Source organism: Oncorhynchus nerka, linkage group LG27 (assembly GCF_034236695.1).
Source record: "Oncorhynchus nerka isolate Pitt River linkage group LG27, Oner_Uvic_2.0, whole genome shotgun sequence".
In the NCBI taxonomy this organism is placed as follows: Eukaryota; Metazoa; Chordata; class Actinopteri; order Salmoniformes; family Salmonidae; genus Oncorhynchus; species Oncorhynchus nerka.
In genome coordinates this window covers 83,895,617-83,913,116 of record NC_088422.1, presented here as the reverse complement: position 1 = coordinate 83,913,116, position 17,500 = coordinate 83,895,617, and the positions used below count along the sequence as shown (strand labels likewise).

Here is a 17,500-nt window from a genome sequence, read left to right as displayed (position 1 = left end):
CGGCCATGCTCTCACACCTGGGTTCAAATAGTACTGAAACAGAGGGACGGCCATGCTCTCATACCTGGGTTCAAATAGTACTGAAACAGAGGGACGGCCATGCTCTCACACCTGGGTTCAAATAGTACTGAAAATAATTTCAAAAGCTGTATCTGTGCTTGATTGAGCCTTTAGCAAGGGAGCAAATAGGAAAGTCACAACCCCCACCCACCTGGAACTCCAGACAAGGCTAAAACAAACGCTCAACAAACGCTCAACAAATGCTCAACAAACGCTCAACAAACGCTAAATGATTTCAAATCAAATGTATTTATAAAGCCCTTCTTACATCAGCTTATGTCACAAAGTGCTGTACAGAAACCCAGCATAAAACCCCAAACAGTACCACTCTGCTAGGACGACCATAGATGAATGTGTCTACATTCTGTACCACTCTGCTAGGACGACCATAGATGAATGTGTCTGTATTCTGTACCACTCTGCTAGGACGACCATAGATGAATGTGTCTACATTCTGTACCACTCTGCTAGGACGACCATAGATGAATGTGTCTACATTCTGTACCACTCTGCTAGGACGACCATAGATGAATGTGTCTACATTCTGTACCACTCTGCTAGGACGACCATAGATGAATGTGTCTACATTCTGTACCACTCTGCTAGGACGACCATAGATGAATGTGTCTACATTCTGTACCACTCTGCTAGGACGACCATAGATGAATGTGTCTGCATTCTATACCACTCTGCTAGGACGACCATAGATGAATGTGTCTACATTCTGTACCACTCTGCTAGGACGACCATAGATGAATGTGTCTACATTCTGTACCACTCTGCTAGGATGACCATAGATGAATGTGTCTACATTCTGTACCACTCTGCTAGGGCGACCATAGATGAATGTGTCTGCATTCTGTACCACTCTGCTAGGACGACCATAGATGAATGTGTCTACATTCTGTACCACTCTGCTAGGACGACCATAGATGAATGTGTCTGCATTCTGTACCACTCTGCTAGGACGACCATAGATGAATGTGTCTGCATTCTGTACCACTCTGCTAGGACGACCATAGATGAATGTGTCTACATTCTGTACCACTCTGCTAGGACGACCATAGATGAATGTGTCTCTATTCTGTACCACTCTGCTAGGACGACCATAGATGAATGTGTCTGCATTCTGTACCACTCTGCTAGGACGACCATAGATGAATGTGTCTACATTCTGTACCACTCTGCTAGGACGACCATAGATGAATGTGTCTGTATTCTGTACCACTCTGCTAGGACGACCATAGATGAATGTGTCTACATTCTGTACCACTCTGCTAGGACGACCATAGATGAATGTGTCTACATTCTGTACCACTCTGCTAGGACGACCATAGATTAATGTGTCTGCATTCTGTACCACTCTGCTAGGACGACCATAGATGAATGTGTCTACATTCTGTACCACTCTGCTAGGACGACCATAGATGAATGTGTCTACATTCTGTACCACTCTGCTAGGACGACCATAGATGAATGTGTCTACATTCTGTACCACTCTGCTAGGACGACCATAGATGAATGTGTCTCTATTCTGTACCACTCTGCTAGGACGACCATAGATGAATGTGTCTGCATTCTGTACCACTCTGCTAGGACGACCATAGATGAATGTGTCTACATTCTGTACCACTCTGCTAGGACGACCATAGATGAATGTGTCTGCATTCTGTACCACTCTGCTAGGACGACCATAGATGAATGTGTCTGCATTCTGTACCACTCTGCTAGGACGACCATAGATGAATGTGTCTGCATTCTGTACCACTCTGCTAGGACGACCATAGATGAATGTGTCTGTATTCTGTACCACTCTGCTAGGACGACCATAGATGAATGTGTCTACATTCTGTACCACTCTGCTAGGACGACCATAGATGAATGTGTCTACATTCTGTACCACTCTGCTAGGACGACCATAGATGAATGTGTCTGCATTCTGTACCACTCTGCTAGGACGACCATAGATGAATGTGTCTGCATTCTGTACCACTCTGCTAGGACGACCATAGATGAATGTGTCTGCATTCTGTACCACTCTGCTAGGACGACCATAGATGAATGTGTCTGTATTCTGTACCACTCTGCTAGGACGACCATAGATGAATGTGTCTACATTCTGTACCACTCTGCTAGGACGACCATAGATGAATGTGTCTACATTCTGTACCACTCTGCTAGGACGACCATAGATGAATGTGTCTACATTCTGTACCACTCTGCTAGGACGACCATAGATGAATGTGTCTACATTCTGTACCACTCTGCTAGGACGACCATAGATAAATGTGTCTCTATTCAGCCCTCACCAAGGGTAGGTCCTCACACTGATATGAAGAGAGTTAGATCTGTAGTTCAATCTGCTCCTTTAAATGTACATTAAACCAGATGAAGTCTGATCTGATTCAATTCAATCCAATGAAATGAAGTGGCTTAGAGAAAGTAGAGAGCAGGTTTGATTTAATGAGGGATAATGTCAGAGTAGTGTATGGAGGTAGTGATGTAGGGGTTGTGTGTGGTCTGTTTCCCTACACTGATCATTATAACATCCTGACTGACGCTGCAACAACCACAACTCATCCCAAACGCCTTTCAACTCTGGCTTTTACCGGATACAATTAGGAAATGTCAAACTAACAGTTATTTGAAATCCCAGAGTCTGGTTGACAGGGAGAAATGAAAGAAGTACATTGTATCTAGTGTATGTGACACAGTAGCCCTGAGGACGTTCAGAGTGAACCCTAACTCTATGCTGAATAAACATATTCCTTATACTGAGTAAAGTTGACTTCTTACACTGAATATTTGCTTCTGACAAAATATGACCTTTAAATGACCTTTAAATGTTCTGATATACATGTAAGTATGAGTCTGAGTCTGACTTGTGTGTGTGTGTGTGTGCGCGCGCATGTGTGTGTGCGTGTGCGTGTGCGCATGTGTGTGTGTGTGTGTGCGCGCGCGCATGTGTGTGTGCGTGTGCGCATGTGTGTGTGTGTGTGTGTGTGTGTGTGTGTGTGTGTGTGTGCGCATGTGTGTGTGTGTGTGTGTGTGTGAGACAGTCTTACCTTCACATTTCTGTGTGATCTCATTGAACTTGTGTCCAGCAGGACATTTACACTGGAAGGATCCCACAGTGTTGATACAGTTCCCACCCTGACACAGACCTGGGATGGCCTGGCACTCATCCACATCTACACACACAGAACACACTGTTAGCAACACAGTATACACACATATCTTTACATTACTATCCTTGTGGGGTCCAAACAATGTATTCCAAATCAAAACCCTATTTTTACTAACCCTAACACTTAACCTAACTCTAACCCCAAACTCTAACCCTAAACCTAATCAATAACTCTAACCCCAAACTCTAACCCTAAACCTAACCCCTAACCCTGTCCCTAATTCTAACCCTAACCCCTAACTCTAACCCCAAACTCTAACCCTAAACCTAACCCCTAACCCTATCCCTAATTCTAACCCTAATCCCTAACTCTAACCCCAAACTCTAACCCTAAACCTAATCCCTAACCCTATCCCTAATTCTAAACCTAAACCTAAACCTAAACCTAAACCTAACCCCTAACCCTAACCCCAAACTCTAACCCTAAACCTAACCCCTAACCCTATCCCTAATTCTTACCCTAACCCTAAACCTAATCCCTAACCCTAACCCCAAACTCTAACCCTAAACCTAACCCCTAACCCTATCCCTAATTCTAACCCTAACCCTTACCCCTAACCCTAGGACTTCTGGTCCCCATAAGGTTAGTAAAACCAAAAACAAACACACACGCTCACACATCCCCACATACTCACCCACATAAACCCACACTCATACTGTACACCCACACACCCACACTCATACACCCGCCCACATACACCCACACTCATACAAATGAACAGAATACACAGTCCGTCCCAGTGAGTGAGAGCAGGGTGGAGATCGTCCCAGTGAGTGAGAGCAGGGTGGAGATCGTCCCAGTGAGTGAGAGCAGGGTGGAGATCGTCCCAGTGAGTGAGAGCAGGGTGGAGATCGTCCCAGTGAGTGAGAGCAGGGTGGAGATCGTCCCAGTGCGTTAGAGCGGGTGGAGATCGTCCCAGTGAGTGAGAGCAGGGTGGAGATCGTCCCAGGAGGTGAGAGCAGGGTGGAGATCGTCCCAGTGAGTGAGAGCAGGGTGGAGATCGTCCCAGTGAGTGAGAGCAGGGTGGAGATCGTCCCAGTGCGTGAGAACAGGGTGGAGATCGTCCCAGTGAGTGAGAGCAGGGTGGAGATTGTCCCAGTGAGTGAGAGCAGGGTGGAGATCGTCCCAGTGCGTGAGAGCAGGGTGGAGATCGTCCCAGTGAGTGAGAGCAGGGTGGAGATCGTCCCAGTGAGTGAGAGCAGGGTGGAGATCGTCCCAGTGAGTGAGAGCAGGGTGGAGATCGTCCCAGTGCGTGAGAACAGGGTGGAGATCGTCCCAGTGAGTGAGAGCAGGGTGGAGATCGTCCCAGTGAGTGAGAGCAGGGTGGAGATCGTCCCAGTGCGTGAGAGCAGGGTGGAGATCGTCCCAGTGAGTGAGAGCAGGGTGGAGATCGTCCCAGTGAGTGAGAGCAGGGTGGAGATCGTCCCAGTGCGTGAGAGCAGGGTGGAGATCGTCCCAGTGAGTGAGAGCAGGGTGGAGATCGTCCCAGTGAGTGAGAGCAGGGTGGAGATCGTCCCAGTGAGTGAGAGCAGGGTGGAGATCGTCCCAGTGAGTGAGAGCAGGGTGGAGATCGTCCCAGTGAGTGAGAGCAGGGTGGAGATCATCCCAGTACGTCAGATCTTCTTGTTTAGAGTTCTCTTGGGGTTGTGTATGTCTGAGCTCACACACTCACTTTTCCAAACACTTACCATCCCAACCTTGCTCTGTATGCACATGCACATGCGCACACGCGCACCCCCCACACACACACACACACACACACACACACACACACACACACACACACACACACACACACACACACACACACACACAGGGAGTAGTAAATCAGAGTACAGCCTCTGCTATGCTACGTCCCTCAGCCAGACGAGGAGAGAGAGAAGAGAGGGTAGAATAGAGAAAAAGAGACCCTGTCCTTAGGGCTCAGCTTCTATCCTCAGCCTCAGGCCCTCAGCCCCTGTCCTCAGGCCTCAGCCTCTATTCTCAGGCCTCAGCCTCTGTCCTCAGGCCTGAGCCCCTTTTCTCAGGCCCTCAGCCCCTGTCCTCAGGCCTCAGCCTCTATTCTCAGGCCTCAGCCTCTGTCCTCAGGCCTGAGCCCCTTTTCTCAGGCCCTCAGCTCTGTCCTCAGGCCTCAGCCTCTATTCTCAGGCCTCAGCCTCTGTCCTCAGGCCTGAGCCCCTGTCCTCAGGCCCTCAGCCCCTGTCCTCAGCCTCTATTCTCAGGCCTCAGCCCCTGTCCTCAGGCCCTCAGCCCCTGTCCTCAGGCCTCAGCCTCTGTCCTCAGGCCTCAGCCTCTGTCCTCAGGCCTCAGCCTCCGTCCTCAGGCCTGAGCCCCTTTTCTCAGGCCCTCAGCCTCTGTCCTCAGGCCTCAGCCTCCGTCCTTAGGCCTCAGCCCCTGTCCTTAGGCCTCAGCTCCTGTCCTTAGGCCTCATCTCCTGTCCTCAGGCCTCAGCCTCTGTCCTCAGCCTCTGTCCTTAGGCCTCAGCCCCTGTCCTCAGGCCTCAGCCTCTGTTCCTTAGGCCTCAGCTCCTGTCCTTAGGCCTCAGCCCCTGTCCTTAGGCCTCAGCTCCTGTCCTCACGCCTCAGCCCCTGTCCTCAGGCCTCAGCTCCTGTCCTCAGGCCTCAGCCTCTGTCCTCAGCCTCTGTCCTTAGGCCTCAGCCTCCGTCCTTAGGCCTCAGCCCCTGTCCTCAGGCCTCAGCCTCTGTTCCTTAGGCCTCAGCTCCTGTCCTTAGGCCTCAGCCCCTGTCCTCAGGCCTCAGCTCCTGTCCTTAGGCCTCAGCTCCTGTCCTCAGGCCTCAGCCCCTGTCCTCAGGCCTCAGCTCCTGTCCTCACGCCTCAGCCCCTGTCCTCAGCCCTCAGCCCCTGTCCTCAGGCCTCAGCCTCTGTCCTCAGGCCTGAGCCCCTGTCCTCAGGCCTCAGCCTCTGTCCTCAGGCCTGAGCCCCTATTCTCAGGCCTCAGCCCCTGTCCTCAGGCCTCAGCCTCTGTCCTCAGGCCTCAGCCCCTGTCCTCAGGCTTCAGCTCCTGTCCTCAGGCCTCAGCCTTGATAACAGTCATCTATAGTCTCTTCACTCAGTCCAGCTTGATAACAGTCATCTATAGTCTCTTCACTGGACCATCAGGCCTGGACCATAATGTTGCTGGGTCAGGGCTGGACCATAATGTTGTTGGGTCTGGGTCAGGGCTGGACCATAATGTTGTTGGGTCTAGGTCGGGGCTGGACCATAATGTTGTTGGGTCTGGGTCAGGGCTGGACCATAATGTTGTTGGGTCTGGGTTAGGGCTGGACCATAATGTTGTTGGGTCAGGGCTGGACCATAATGTTGTTCTGGGTCAGGGCTGGACCATAATGTTGTTCTGGGTCAGGGCTGGACCATAATTTTGTTGGGTCAGGGCTGGACCATAATGTTGTTCTGGGTCAGGGCTGGACCATAATGTTGTTGGGTCAGGGCTGGACCATAATGTTGTTGGGTCTGGGTCAGGGCTGGACCATAATGTTGTTGGGTCTGGATCAGGGCTGGACCATACTATTGCTGGGTCAGGGCTGGACCACAATGTTGTTCTGGATCAGGGCTGGACCATAATGTTGTTGGGTCTGGGTCAGGGCTGGACCATAATGTTGTTCTGGGTCAGGGCTGGACCATGATGTTGTTCTTGGTCAGGGCTGGACCATAATGTTGTTGGGTCAGGGCTGGACCATAATGTTGTTGGGTCAGGGCTGGACCATAATGTTGTTCTGGGTCAGAACTGGACCATAATGTTGTTGGGTCTGGGTCAGGGCTGGACCATAATGTTGTTCTGGGTCAGAACTGGACCATAATGTTGTTGGGTCTGGGTCAGGGCTGGACCATAATGTCGTTCTGGGTCAGAACTGGACCATAATGTTGTTCTGGGTCAGAACTGGACCATAATGTTGTTCTGGGTCAGGACTGGACCATAATGTTGTTGGGTCTGGGTCAGGGCTGGACCATAATGTTGGGTCTGGGTCAGGGCTGGACCATAATGTTGTTGGGTCTGGGTCAGGGCTGGACCATAATGTTGTTCTGGGTCAGAACTGGACCATAATGTTGTTGGGTCTGGGTCAGGGCTGGACCATAATGTTGTTCTGGGTCAGAACTGGACCATAATGTTGTTGGGTCTGGATCAGGGCTGGACCATACTATTGCTGGGTCAGGGCTGGAACACAATGTTGTTCTGGATCAGGGCTGGACCATAATGTTGTTGGGTCTGGGTCAGGGCTGGACCATAATGTTGTTCTGGGTCAGGGCTGGACCATGATGTTGTTCTTGGTCAGGGCTGGACCATAATGTTGTTGGGTCAGGGCTGGACCATAATGTTGTTGGGTCAGGGCTGGACCATAATGTTGTTCTGGGTCAGAACTGGACCATAATGTTGTTGGGTCAGGGCTGGACCATAATGGACCATAATGTTGTTGGGCTTGGGCTGGACCATAATGTTGTTCTAGGTCAGGGCTGGACCATAATGTTGTTCTGGGTCAGGGCTCGACCATAATGTTGTTGGGTTAGGGCTGGACCATAATGTTGTTCTGGGTCAGGGCTGGACCATAATGTTGTTGAGTTAGGGCTGGACCATAATGTTGTTGGGTTAGGGCTGGACCATAATGTTGTTCTGGGTCAGGGCTGGACCATAATGTTGTTGGGTTAGGGCTGGACCATAATGTTGTTGGGTCAGAACTGGACCATAATGTTGTTGGGTCTGGGTCAGGGCTGGACCATAATGTTGTTGGGTCTGGGTCAGGGCTGGACCATAATGTTGTTGGGTCTGGATCAGGGCTGGACCATACTATTGCTGGGTCAGGGCTGGACCGCAATGTTGTTCTGTATCAGGGCTGGACCATAATGTTGTTGGGTCTGGGTCAGAACTGGACCATAATGTTGTTGGGTCTGGGTCAGAACTGGACCATAATGTTGTTCTGGGTCTGGGTCGGGGCTGGACCATAATGTTGTTCTGGGTCTGGGTCGGGGATGGACCATAATGTTGTTGGGTCTGGGTCGGGGCTGGACCATAATGTTGTTGGGTCTGGGTCAGAACTGGACCATAATGTTGTTCTGGGTCTGGGTCGGGGCTGGACCATAATGTTGTTCTGGGTCTGGGTCAGGGCTCGACCATAATGTTGTTGGGTTAGGGCTGGACCATAATGTTGTTCTGGGTCAGGGCTGGACCATAATGTTGTTGAGTTAGGGCTGGACCATAATGTTGTTGGGTTAGGTCTGGACCATAATGTTGATCTGGGTCAGGGCTGGACCATAATGTTGTTGGGTTAGGGCTGGACCATAATGTTGTTGGGTCAGAACTGGACCATAATGTTGTTGAGTCTGGGTCAGGGCTGGACCATAATGTTGTTGGGTCTGGGTCAGGGCTGGACCATAATGTTGTTGGGTCTGGATCAGGGCTGGACCATACTATTGCTGGGTCAGGGCTGGACCGCAATGTTGTTCTGTATCAGGGCTGGACCATAATGTTGTTGGGTCTGGGTCAGAACTGGACCATAATGTTGTTGGGTCTGGGTCAGAACTGGACCATAATGTTGTTCTGGGTCTGGGTCGGGGCTGGACCATAATGTTGTTCTGGGTCTGGGTCGGGGCTGGACCATAATGTTGTTGGGTCTGGGTCGGGGCTGTACCATAATGTTGTTGGGTCTGGGTCGGGGCTGGACCATAATGTTGTTGGGTCTGGGTCAGGGCTGGACCATAATGTTGTTCTGGGTCAGAACTGGACCATAATGTTGTTGGGTCTGGGTCAGGGCTGGACCATAATGTTGTTCTGGGTCAGAACTGGACCATAATGTTGTTGGGTCTGGGTCGGGGCTGTACCATAATGTTGTTCTGGGTCAGAACTGGACCATAATGTTGTTGGGTCTGGGTCGGGGCTGTACCATAATGTTGTTCTGGATCAGAACTGGACCATAATGTTATTGGGTCAGGGCTGGACCATAATGTTGTTGGGTCTGGCAGAACTGGACCATAATGTTGTTGGGTCAGGGCTGGACCATAATGGACCATAATGTTGTTGGGCCAGGGCTGGACCATAATGTTGTTCTGGGTCAGGGCTGGACCATAATGTTGTTCTGGGTCAGGGCTGGACCATAATGCTGTTGGGTTAGGGCTGGACCATAATGTTGTTCTGGGTCAGGGCTGGACCATAATGTTGTTGGGTTAGGGCTGGACCATAATGTTGTTGGGTTAGGGCTGGACCATAATGTTGTTCTGGGTCAGGGCTGGACCATAATGTTGTTGGGTCAGAACTGGACCATAATGTTGTTGGGTCTGGGTCAGGGCTGGACCATAATGTTGTTGGGTCTGAGTCAGGGCTGGACCATAATGTTGTTGGGTCTGGATCAGGGCTGGAACATACTATTGCTGGGTCAGGGCTGGACCGCAATGTTGTTCTGTATCAGGGCTGGACCATAATGTTGTTGGGTCTGGGTCAGAACTGGACCATAATGTTGTTGGGTCTGGGTCAGAACTGGACCATAATGTTGTTCTGGGTCTGGGTCGGGGCTGGACCATAATGTTGTTCTGGGTCTGGGTCGGGGCTGTACCATAATGTTGTTGGGTCTGGATCAGGGCTGGACCATACTATTGCTGGGTCAGGGCTGGACCGCAATGTTGTTCTGTATCAGGGCTGGACCATAATGTTGTTGGGTCTGGGTCAGAACTGGACCATAATGTTGTTGGGTCTGGGTCAGAACTGGACCATAATGTTGTTCTGGGTCTGGGTCGGGGCTGGACCATAATGTTGTTCTGGGTCTGGGTCGGGGATGGACCATAATGTTGTTGGGTCTGGGTCGGGGCTGGACCATAATGTTGTTGGGTCTGGGTCAGAACTGGACCATAATGTTGTTCTGGGTCTGGGTCGGGGCTGGACCATAATGTTGTTCTGGGTCTGGGTCAGGGCTCGACCATAATGTTGTTGGGTTAGGGCTGGACCATAATGTTGTTCTGGGTCAGGGCTGGACCATAATGTTGTTGAGTTAGGGCTGGACCATAATGTTGTTGGGTTAGGTCTGGACCATAATGTTGATCTGGGTCAGGGCTGGACCATAATGTTGTTGGGTTAGGGCTGGACCATAATGTTGTTGGGTCAGAACTGGACCATAATGTTGTTGAGTCTGGGTCAGGGCTGGACCATAATGTTGTTGGGTCTGGGTCAGGGCTGGACCATAATGTTGTTGGGTCTGGATCAGGGCTGGACCATACTATTGCTGGGTCAGGGCTGGACCGCAATGTTGTTCTGTATCAGGGCTGGACCATAATGTTGTTGGGTCTGGGTCAGAACTGGACCATAATGTTGTTGGGTCTGGGTCAGAACTGGACCATAATGTTGTTCTGGGTCTGGGTCGGGGCTGGACCATAATGTTGTTCTGGGTCTGGGTCGGGGCTGGACCATAATGTTGTTGGGTCTGGGTCGGGGCTGTACCATAATGTTGTTGGGTCTGGGTCAGGGCTGGACCATAATGTTGTTGGGTCTGGGTCGGGGCTGGACCATAATGTTGTTGGGTCTGGGTCAGGGCTGGACCATAATGTTGTTCTGGGTCAGAACTGGACCATAATGTTGTTGGGTCTGGGTCAGGGCTGGACCATAATGTTGTTCTGGGTCAGAACTGGACCATAATGTTGTTGGGTCTGGGTCGGGGCTGTACCATAATGTTGTTCTGGGTCAGAACTGGACCATAATGTTGTTGGGTCTGGGTCGGGGCTGTACCATAATGTTGTTCTGGATCAGAACTGGACCATAATGTTATTGGGTCAGGGCTGGACCATAATGTTGTTGGGTCTGGCAGAACTGGACCATAATGTTGTTGGGTCAGGGCTGGACCATAATGGACCATAATGTTGTTGGGCCAGGGCTGGACCATAATGTTGTTCTGGGTCAGGGCTGGACCATAATGTTGTTCTGGGTCAGGGCTGGACCATAATGCTGTTGGGTTAGGGCTGGACCATAATGTTGTTCTGGGTCAGGGCTGGACCATAATGTTGTTGGGTTAGGGCTGGACCATAATGTTGTTGGGTTAGGGCTGGACCATAATGTTGTTCTGGGTCAGGGCTGGACCATAATGTTGTTGGGTCAGAACTGGACCATAATGTTGTTGGGTCTGGGTCAGGGCTGGACCATAATGTTGTTGGGTCTGAGTCAGGGCTGGACCATAATGTTGTTGGGTCTGGATCAGGGCTGGAACATACTATTGCTGGGTCAGGGCTGGACCGCAATGTTGTTCTGTATCAGGGCTGGACCATAATGTTGTTGGGTCTGGGTCAGAACTGGACCATAATGTTGTTGGGTCTGGGTCAGAACTGGACCATAATGTTGTTCTGGGTCTGGGTCGGGGCTGGACCATAATGTTGTTCTGGGTCTGGGTCGGGGCTGGACCATAATGTTGTTGGGTCTGGGTCGGGGCTGTACCATAATGTTGTTGGGTCTGGGTCAGGGCTGGACCATAATGTTGTTCTGGGTCAGGGCTGGACCATAATGTTGTTCTGGGTCAGAACTGGACCATAATGTTGTTGGGTCTGAGTCAGGGCTGTACCATAATGGACCATAATGTTGTTGGGTCTGGGTCGGGGCTGTACCATAATGTTGTTCTGGGTCAGGGCTGGACCATAATGTTGTTCTGGGTCAGAACTGGACCATAATGTTGTTGGGGATGGGTCAGGGCTGTACCATAATGTTGTTCTGGGTCAGGGCTGGACCATAATGTTGTTCTGGGTCAGGGCTGGACCATAATGGTGTTGGGTCTGGGTCAGAACTGGACCATAATGTTGTTCTGGGTCAGGGCTGGACCATAATGTTGTTCTGGGTCAGAACTGGACCATAATGTTGTTGGGTCTGGGTCAGGGCTGGACCATAATGTTGTTGGGTCTGGGTCGGGGCTGGACCATAATGTTGTTGGGTCTGGGTCAGGGCTGGACCATAATGTTGTTGGGTCTGGGTCGGGGCTGGACCATAATGTTGTTGGGTCTGGGTCGGTGCTGGACCATAATGTTGTTGGGTCTGGGTCAGGGCTGGACCATAATGTTGTTCTGGGTCAGAACTGGACCATAATGTTGTTGGGTCTGGGTCAGGGCTGGACCATAATGTTGTTCTTTGTCAGAACTGGACCATAATGTTGTTGGGTCTGGGTCGGGGCTGTACCATAATGTTGTTCTGGGTCAGAACTGGACCATAATGTTGTTGGGTCTGGGTCGGGGCTGTACCATAATGTTGTTCTGGATCAGAACTGGACCATAAAGTTATTGGGTCAGGGCTGGACCATAATGTTGCTGGGTCTGGCAGAACTGGACCATAATGTTGTTGGGTCAGGGCTGGACCATAATGTTGTTGGGTCAGGGCTGGACCATAATGTTGTTGGGTCAGGGCTGGACCATAATGGACCATAATGTTGTTGGGCCAGGGCTGGACCATAATATTGTTCTGGGTCAGGGCTGGACCATAATGTTGTTCTGGGTCAGGGCTGGACCATAATGTTGTTGGGATAGGGCTGGACCATAATGTTGTTCTGGGTCAGGGCTGGACCATAATGTTGTTGGGTTAGGGCTGGACCATAATGTTGTTGGGTCAGAACTGGACCATAATGTTGTTGGGTCTGGGTCAGGGCTGGACCATAATGTTGTTGGGTCTGGGTCAGGGCTGGACCATAATGTTGTTGGGTCTGGATCAGGGCTGGACCATACTATTGCTGGGTCAGGGCTGGACCGCAATGTTGTTCTGTATCAGGGCTGGACCATAATGTTGTTGGGTCTGGGTCAGAACTGGACCATAATGTTGTTGGGTCTGGGTCAGAACTGGACCATAATGTTGTTCTGGGTCTGGGTCGGGGCTGGACCATAATGTTGTTCCTGGTCTGGATCGGGGCTGGACCATAATGTTGTTGGGTCTGGGTCGGGGCTGTACCATAATGTTGTTGGGTCTGGGTCAGGGCTGGACCATAATGTTGTTGGGTCTGGGTCGGGGCTGGACCATAATGTTGTTGGGTCTGGGTCAGGGCTGGACCATAATGTTGTTCTGGGTCAGAACTGGACCATAATGTTGTTGGGTCTGGGTCAGGGCTGGACCATAATGTTGTTCTGGGTCAGAACTGGACCATAATGTTGTTGGGTCTGGGTCGGGGCTGTACCATAATGTTGTTCTGGGTCAGAACTGGACCATAATGTTGTTGGGTCTGGGTCGGGGCTGTACAATAATGTTGTTCTGGATCAGAACTGGACCATAATGTTATTGGGTCAGGGCTGGACCATAATGTTGTTGGGTCTGGCAGAACTGGACCATAATGTTGTTGGGTCAGGGCTGGACCATAATGTTGTTGGGTCAGGGCTGGACCATAATGGACCATAATGTTGTTGGGTCAGGGCTGGACCATAATGGACCATAATGTTGTTGGGCCAGGGCTGGACCATAATGTTGTTCTGGGTCAGGGCTGGACCATAATGTTGTTGGGCCAGGGCTGGACCATAATGTTGTTCTGGGTCAGGGCTGGACCATAATGTTGTTGGGTTAGGGCTGGACCATAATGTTGTTCTTTGTCAGAACTGGACCATAATGTTGTTGGGTCTGGACCATAATGTTGTTCTGGGTCAGAACTGGACCATAATGTTGTTGGGTCTGGGTCGGGGCTGTACCATAATGTTGTTCTGGATCAGAACTGGTTATTGGGTCAGGGCTGGACCATAATGTTGCTGGGTCTGGGGAACTGGACCATAATGTTGTTGGGTCAGGGCTGGACCTGGGTCAGGGCTGGACCATAATGGACCATAATGTTGTTGGGCCAGGGCTGGACCATAATATTGTTCTGGGTCAGGGCTGGACCATAATGTTGTTCTGGGTCAGGGCTGGACCATAATGTTGTTGGGATAGGGCTGGACCATAATGTTGTTCTGGGTCAGGGCTGGACCATAATGTTGTTGGGTTAGGGCTGGGTCATAATGTTGTTGGGTCAGAACTGGACCATAATGTTGTTGGGTCTGGGTCAGGGCTGGACCATAATGTTGTTGGGTCTGGGTCAGGGCTGGACCATAATGTTGTTGGGTCTGGATCAGGGCTGGACCATACTATTGCTGGGTCAGGGCTGGACCGCAATGTTGTTCTGTATCAGGGCTGGACCATAATGTTGTTGGGTCTGGGTCAGAACTGGACCATAATGTTGTTGGGTCTGGGTCAGAACTGGACCATAATGTTGTTCTGGGTCTGGGTCGGGGCTGGACCATAATGTTGTTCCTGGTCTGGATCGGGGCTGGACCATAATGTTGTTGGGTCTGGGTCGGGGCTGTACCATAATGTTGTTGGGTCTGGGTCAGGGCTGGACCATAATGTTGTTGGGTCTGGGTCGGGGCTGGACCATAATGTTGTTGGGTCTGGGTCAGGGCTGGACCATAATGTTGTTCTGGGTCAGAACTGGACCATAATGTTGTTGGGTCTGGGTCAGGGCTGGACCATAATGTTGTTCTGGGTCAGAACTGGACCATAATGTTGTTGGGTCTGGGTCGGGGCTGTACCATAATGTTGTTCTGGGTCAGAACTGGACCATAATGTTGTTGGGTCTGGGTCGGGGCTGTACAATAATGTTGTTCTGGATCAGAACTGGACCATAATGTTATTGGGTCAGGGCTGGACCATAATGTTGTTGGGTCTGGCAGAACTGGACCATAATGTTGTTGGGTCAGGGCTGGACCATAATGTTGTTGGGTCAGGGCTGGACCATAATGGACCATAATGTTGTTGGGTCAGGGCTGGACCATAATGGACCATAATGTTGTTGGGCCAGGGCTGGACCATAATGTTGTTCTGGGTCAGGGCTGGACCATAATGTTGTTGGGCCAGGGCTGGACCATAATGTTGTTCTGGGTCAGGGCTGGACCATAATGTTGTTGGGTTAGGGCTGGACCATAATGTTGTTCTGGGTCAGGGCTGGACCATAATGTTGTTGGGTCAGGGCTGGACCATAATGTTGTTGGGTCTGGGTCAGGGCTGGACCATAATGTTGTTGGGTCTGGATCAGGGCTGGACCATACTATTGCTGGGTCAGGGCTGGACCGCAATGTTGTTCTGTATCAGGGCTGGACCATAATGTTGTTGGGTCTGGGTCAGAACTGGACCATAATGTTGTTGGGTCTGGGTCAGAACTGGACCATAATGTTGTTCTGGGTCTGGGTCGGGGCTGGACCATAATGTTGTTCTGGGTCTGGGTCGGGGCTGGACCATAATGTTGTTGGGTCTGGGTCGGGGCTGTACCATAATGTTGTTGGGTCTGGGTCAGGGCTGGACCATAATGTTGTTCTGGGTCAGGGCTGGACCATAATGTTGTTCTGGGTCAGAACTGGACCATAATGTTGTTGGGTCTGGGTCAGGGCTGGACCATAATGTTGTTGGGTCAGGGTCGGGGCTGTACCATAATGTTGTTCTGGGTCAGGGCTGGACCATAATGTTGTTGGGTCTGGGTCGGGGCTGTACCATAATGTTGTTCTGGATCAGAACTGGACCATAATGTTGTTGGGTCAGGGCTGGACCATAATGTTGTTGGCTCTGGCAGAACTGGACCATAATGTTGTTGGGTCAGGGCTGGACCATAATGTTGTTGGGTCAGGGCTGGACCATAATGTTGTTGGGTCAGGGCTGGACCATAATGGACCATAATGTTGTTGGGTCAGGGCTGGACCATAATGGACCATAATGTTGTTGGGCCAGGGCTGGACCATAATGTTGTTCTGGGTCAGGGCTGGACCATAATGTTGTTCTGGGTCAGGTCTGGACCATAATGCTGTTGGGTTAGGGCTGGACCATAATGTTGTTCTGGGTCAGGGCTGGACCATAATGTTGTTGGGTTAGGGCTGGACCATAATGTTGTTGGGTTAGGGCTGGACCATAATGTTGTTCTGGGTCAGGGCTGGACCATAATGTTGTTGGGTTAGGGCTGGACCATAATGTTGTTGGGTCAGAACTGGACCATAATGTTGTTGGGTCTGGGTCAGGGCTGGACCATAATGTTGTTGGGTCTGGATCAGGGCTGGACCATACTATTGCTGGGTCAGGGCTGGACCGCAATGTTGTTCTGTATCAGGGCTGGACCATAATGTTGTTGGGTCTGGGTCAGAACTGGACCATAATGTTGTTGGGTCTGGGTCAGAACTGGACCATAATGTTGTTCTGGGTCTGGGTCGGGGCTGGACCATAATGTTGTTCTGGGTCTGGGTCGGGGCTGGACCATAATGTTGTTGGGTCTGGGTCGGGTCTGTACCATAATGTTGTTGGGTCTGGGTCAGGGCTGGACCATAATGTTGTTCTGGGTCAGGGCTGGACCATAATGTTGTTCTGGGTCAGAACTGGACCATAATGTTGTTGGGTCTGGGTCAGGGCTGGACCATAATGTTGTTGGGTCTGGGTCGGGGCTGTACCATAATGTTGTTGGGTCAGGGTCGGGGCTGTACCATAATGTTGTTCTGGGTCAGGGCTGGACCATAATGTTGTTGGGTCTGGGTCGGGGCTGGACCATAATGTTGTTGGGTCTGGGTCGGGGCTGTACCATAATGTTGTTGGGTCAGGGTCGGGCTGTACCATAATGTTGTTCTGGGTCAGGGCTGGACCATTATGTTGTTGGGTCTGGGTCAGGGCTGGACCATACTATTGCTGGGTCAGGGCTGGACCGCAATGTTGTTCTGTATCAGGGCTGGACCATAATGTTGTTGGGTCTGGGTCAGAACTGGACCATAATGTTGTTGGGTCTGGGTCAGAACTGGACCATAATGTTGTTCTGGGTCTGGGTCGGGGCTGGACCATAATGTTGTTCTGGGTCTGGGTCGGGGCTGGACCATAATGTTGTTGGGTCTGGGTCGGGGCTGTACCATAATGTTGTTGGGTCTGGGTCAGGGCTGGACCATAATGTTGTTCTGGGTCAGGGCTGGACCATAATGTTGTTCTGGGTCAGAACTGGACCATAATGTTGTTGGGTCTGGGTCAGGGCTGGACCATAATGTTGTTGGGTCTGGGTCGGGGCTGGACCATAATGTTGTTGGGTCTGGGTCGGGGCTGTACCATAATGTTGTTGGGTCAGGGTCGGGGCTGTACCATAATGTTGTTCTGGGTCAGGGCTGGACCATAATGTTGTTGGGTCTGGGTCAGAACTGCACCATAATGTTTTTGGGTCTGGAAATGAGCTGCTCTCCCACGTGGTGCTGCCACTGACCCGTGTTCCCTTCTCTGACAGCCGCCGCGGTGGCTGTCTGCTGGCATTCTTTACCCAGGA

At 51.0% G+C, this 17,500-nt stretch overlaps 1 protein-coding gene across 3 annotated transcripts in view; it reads right to left on the bottom strand.

Annotated features, from left to right (window-relative positions):
• fbn1 (fibrillin 1) overlaps positions 1–17,500 on the bottom strand; it is a 183,306-nt gene that overhangs the window by 140,780 nt on the left and 25,026 nt on the right. For all 3 annotated transcript variants that reach the window (XM_065012133.1, XM_065012132.1, XM_065012131.1), the window contains exon 8: positions 3,126–3,251. In XM_065012133.1, coding sequence (XP_064868205.1) covers positions 3,126–3,251 — 126 coding nt within the window. The remainder of the gene's footprint in view (positions 1–3,125; positions 3,252–17,500) is intronic.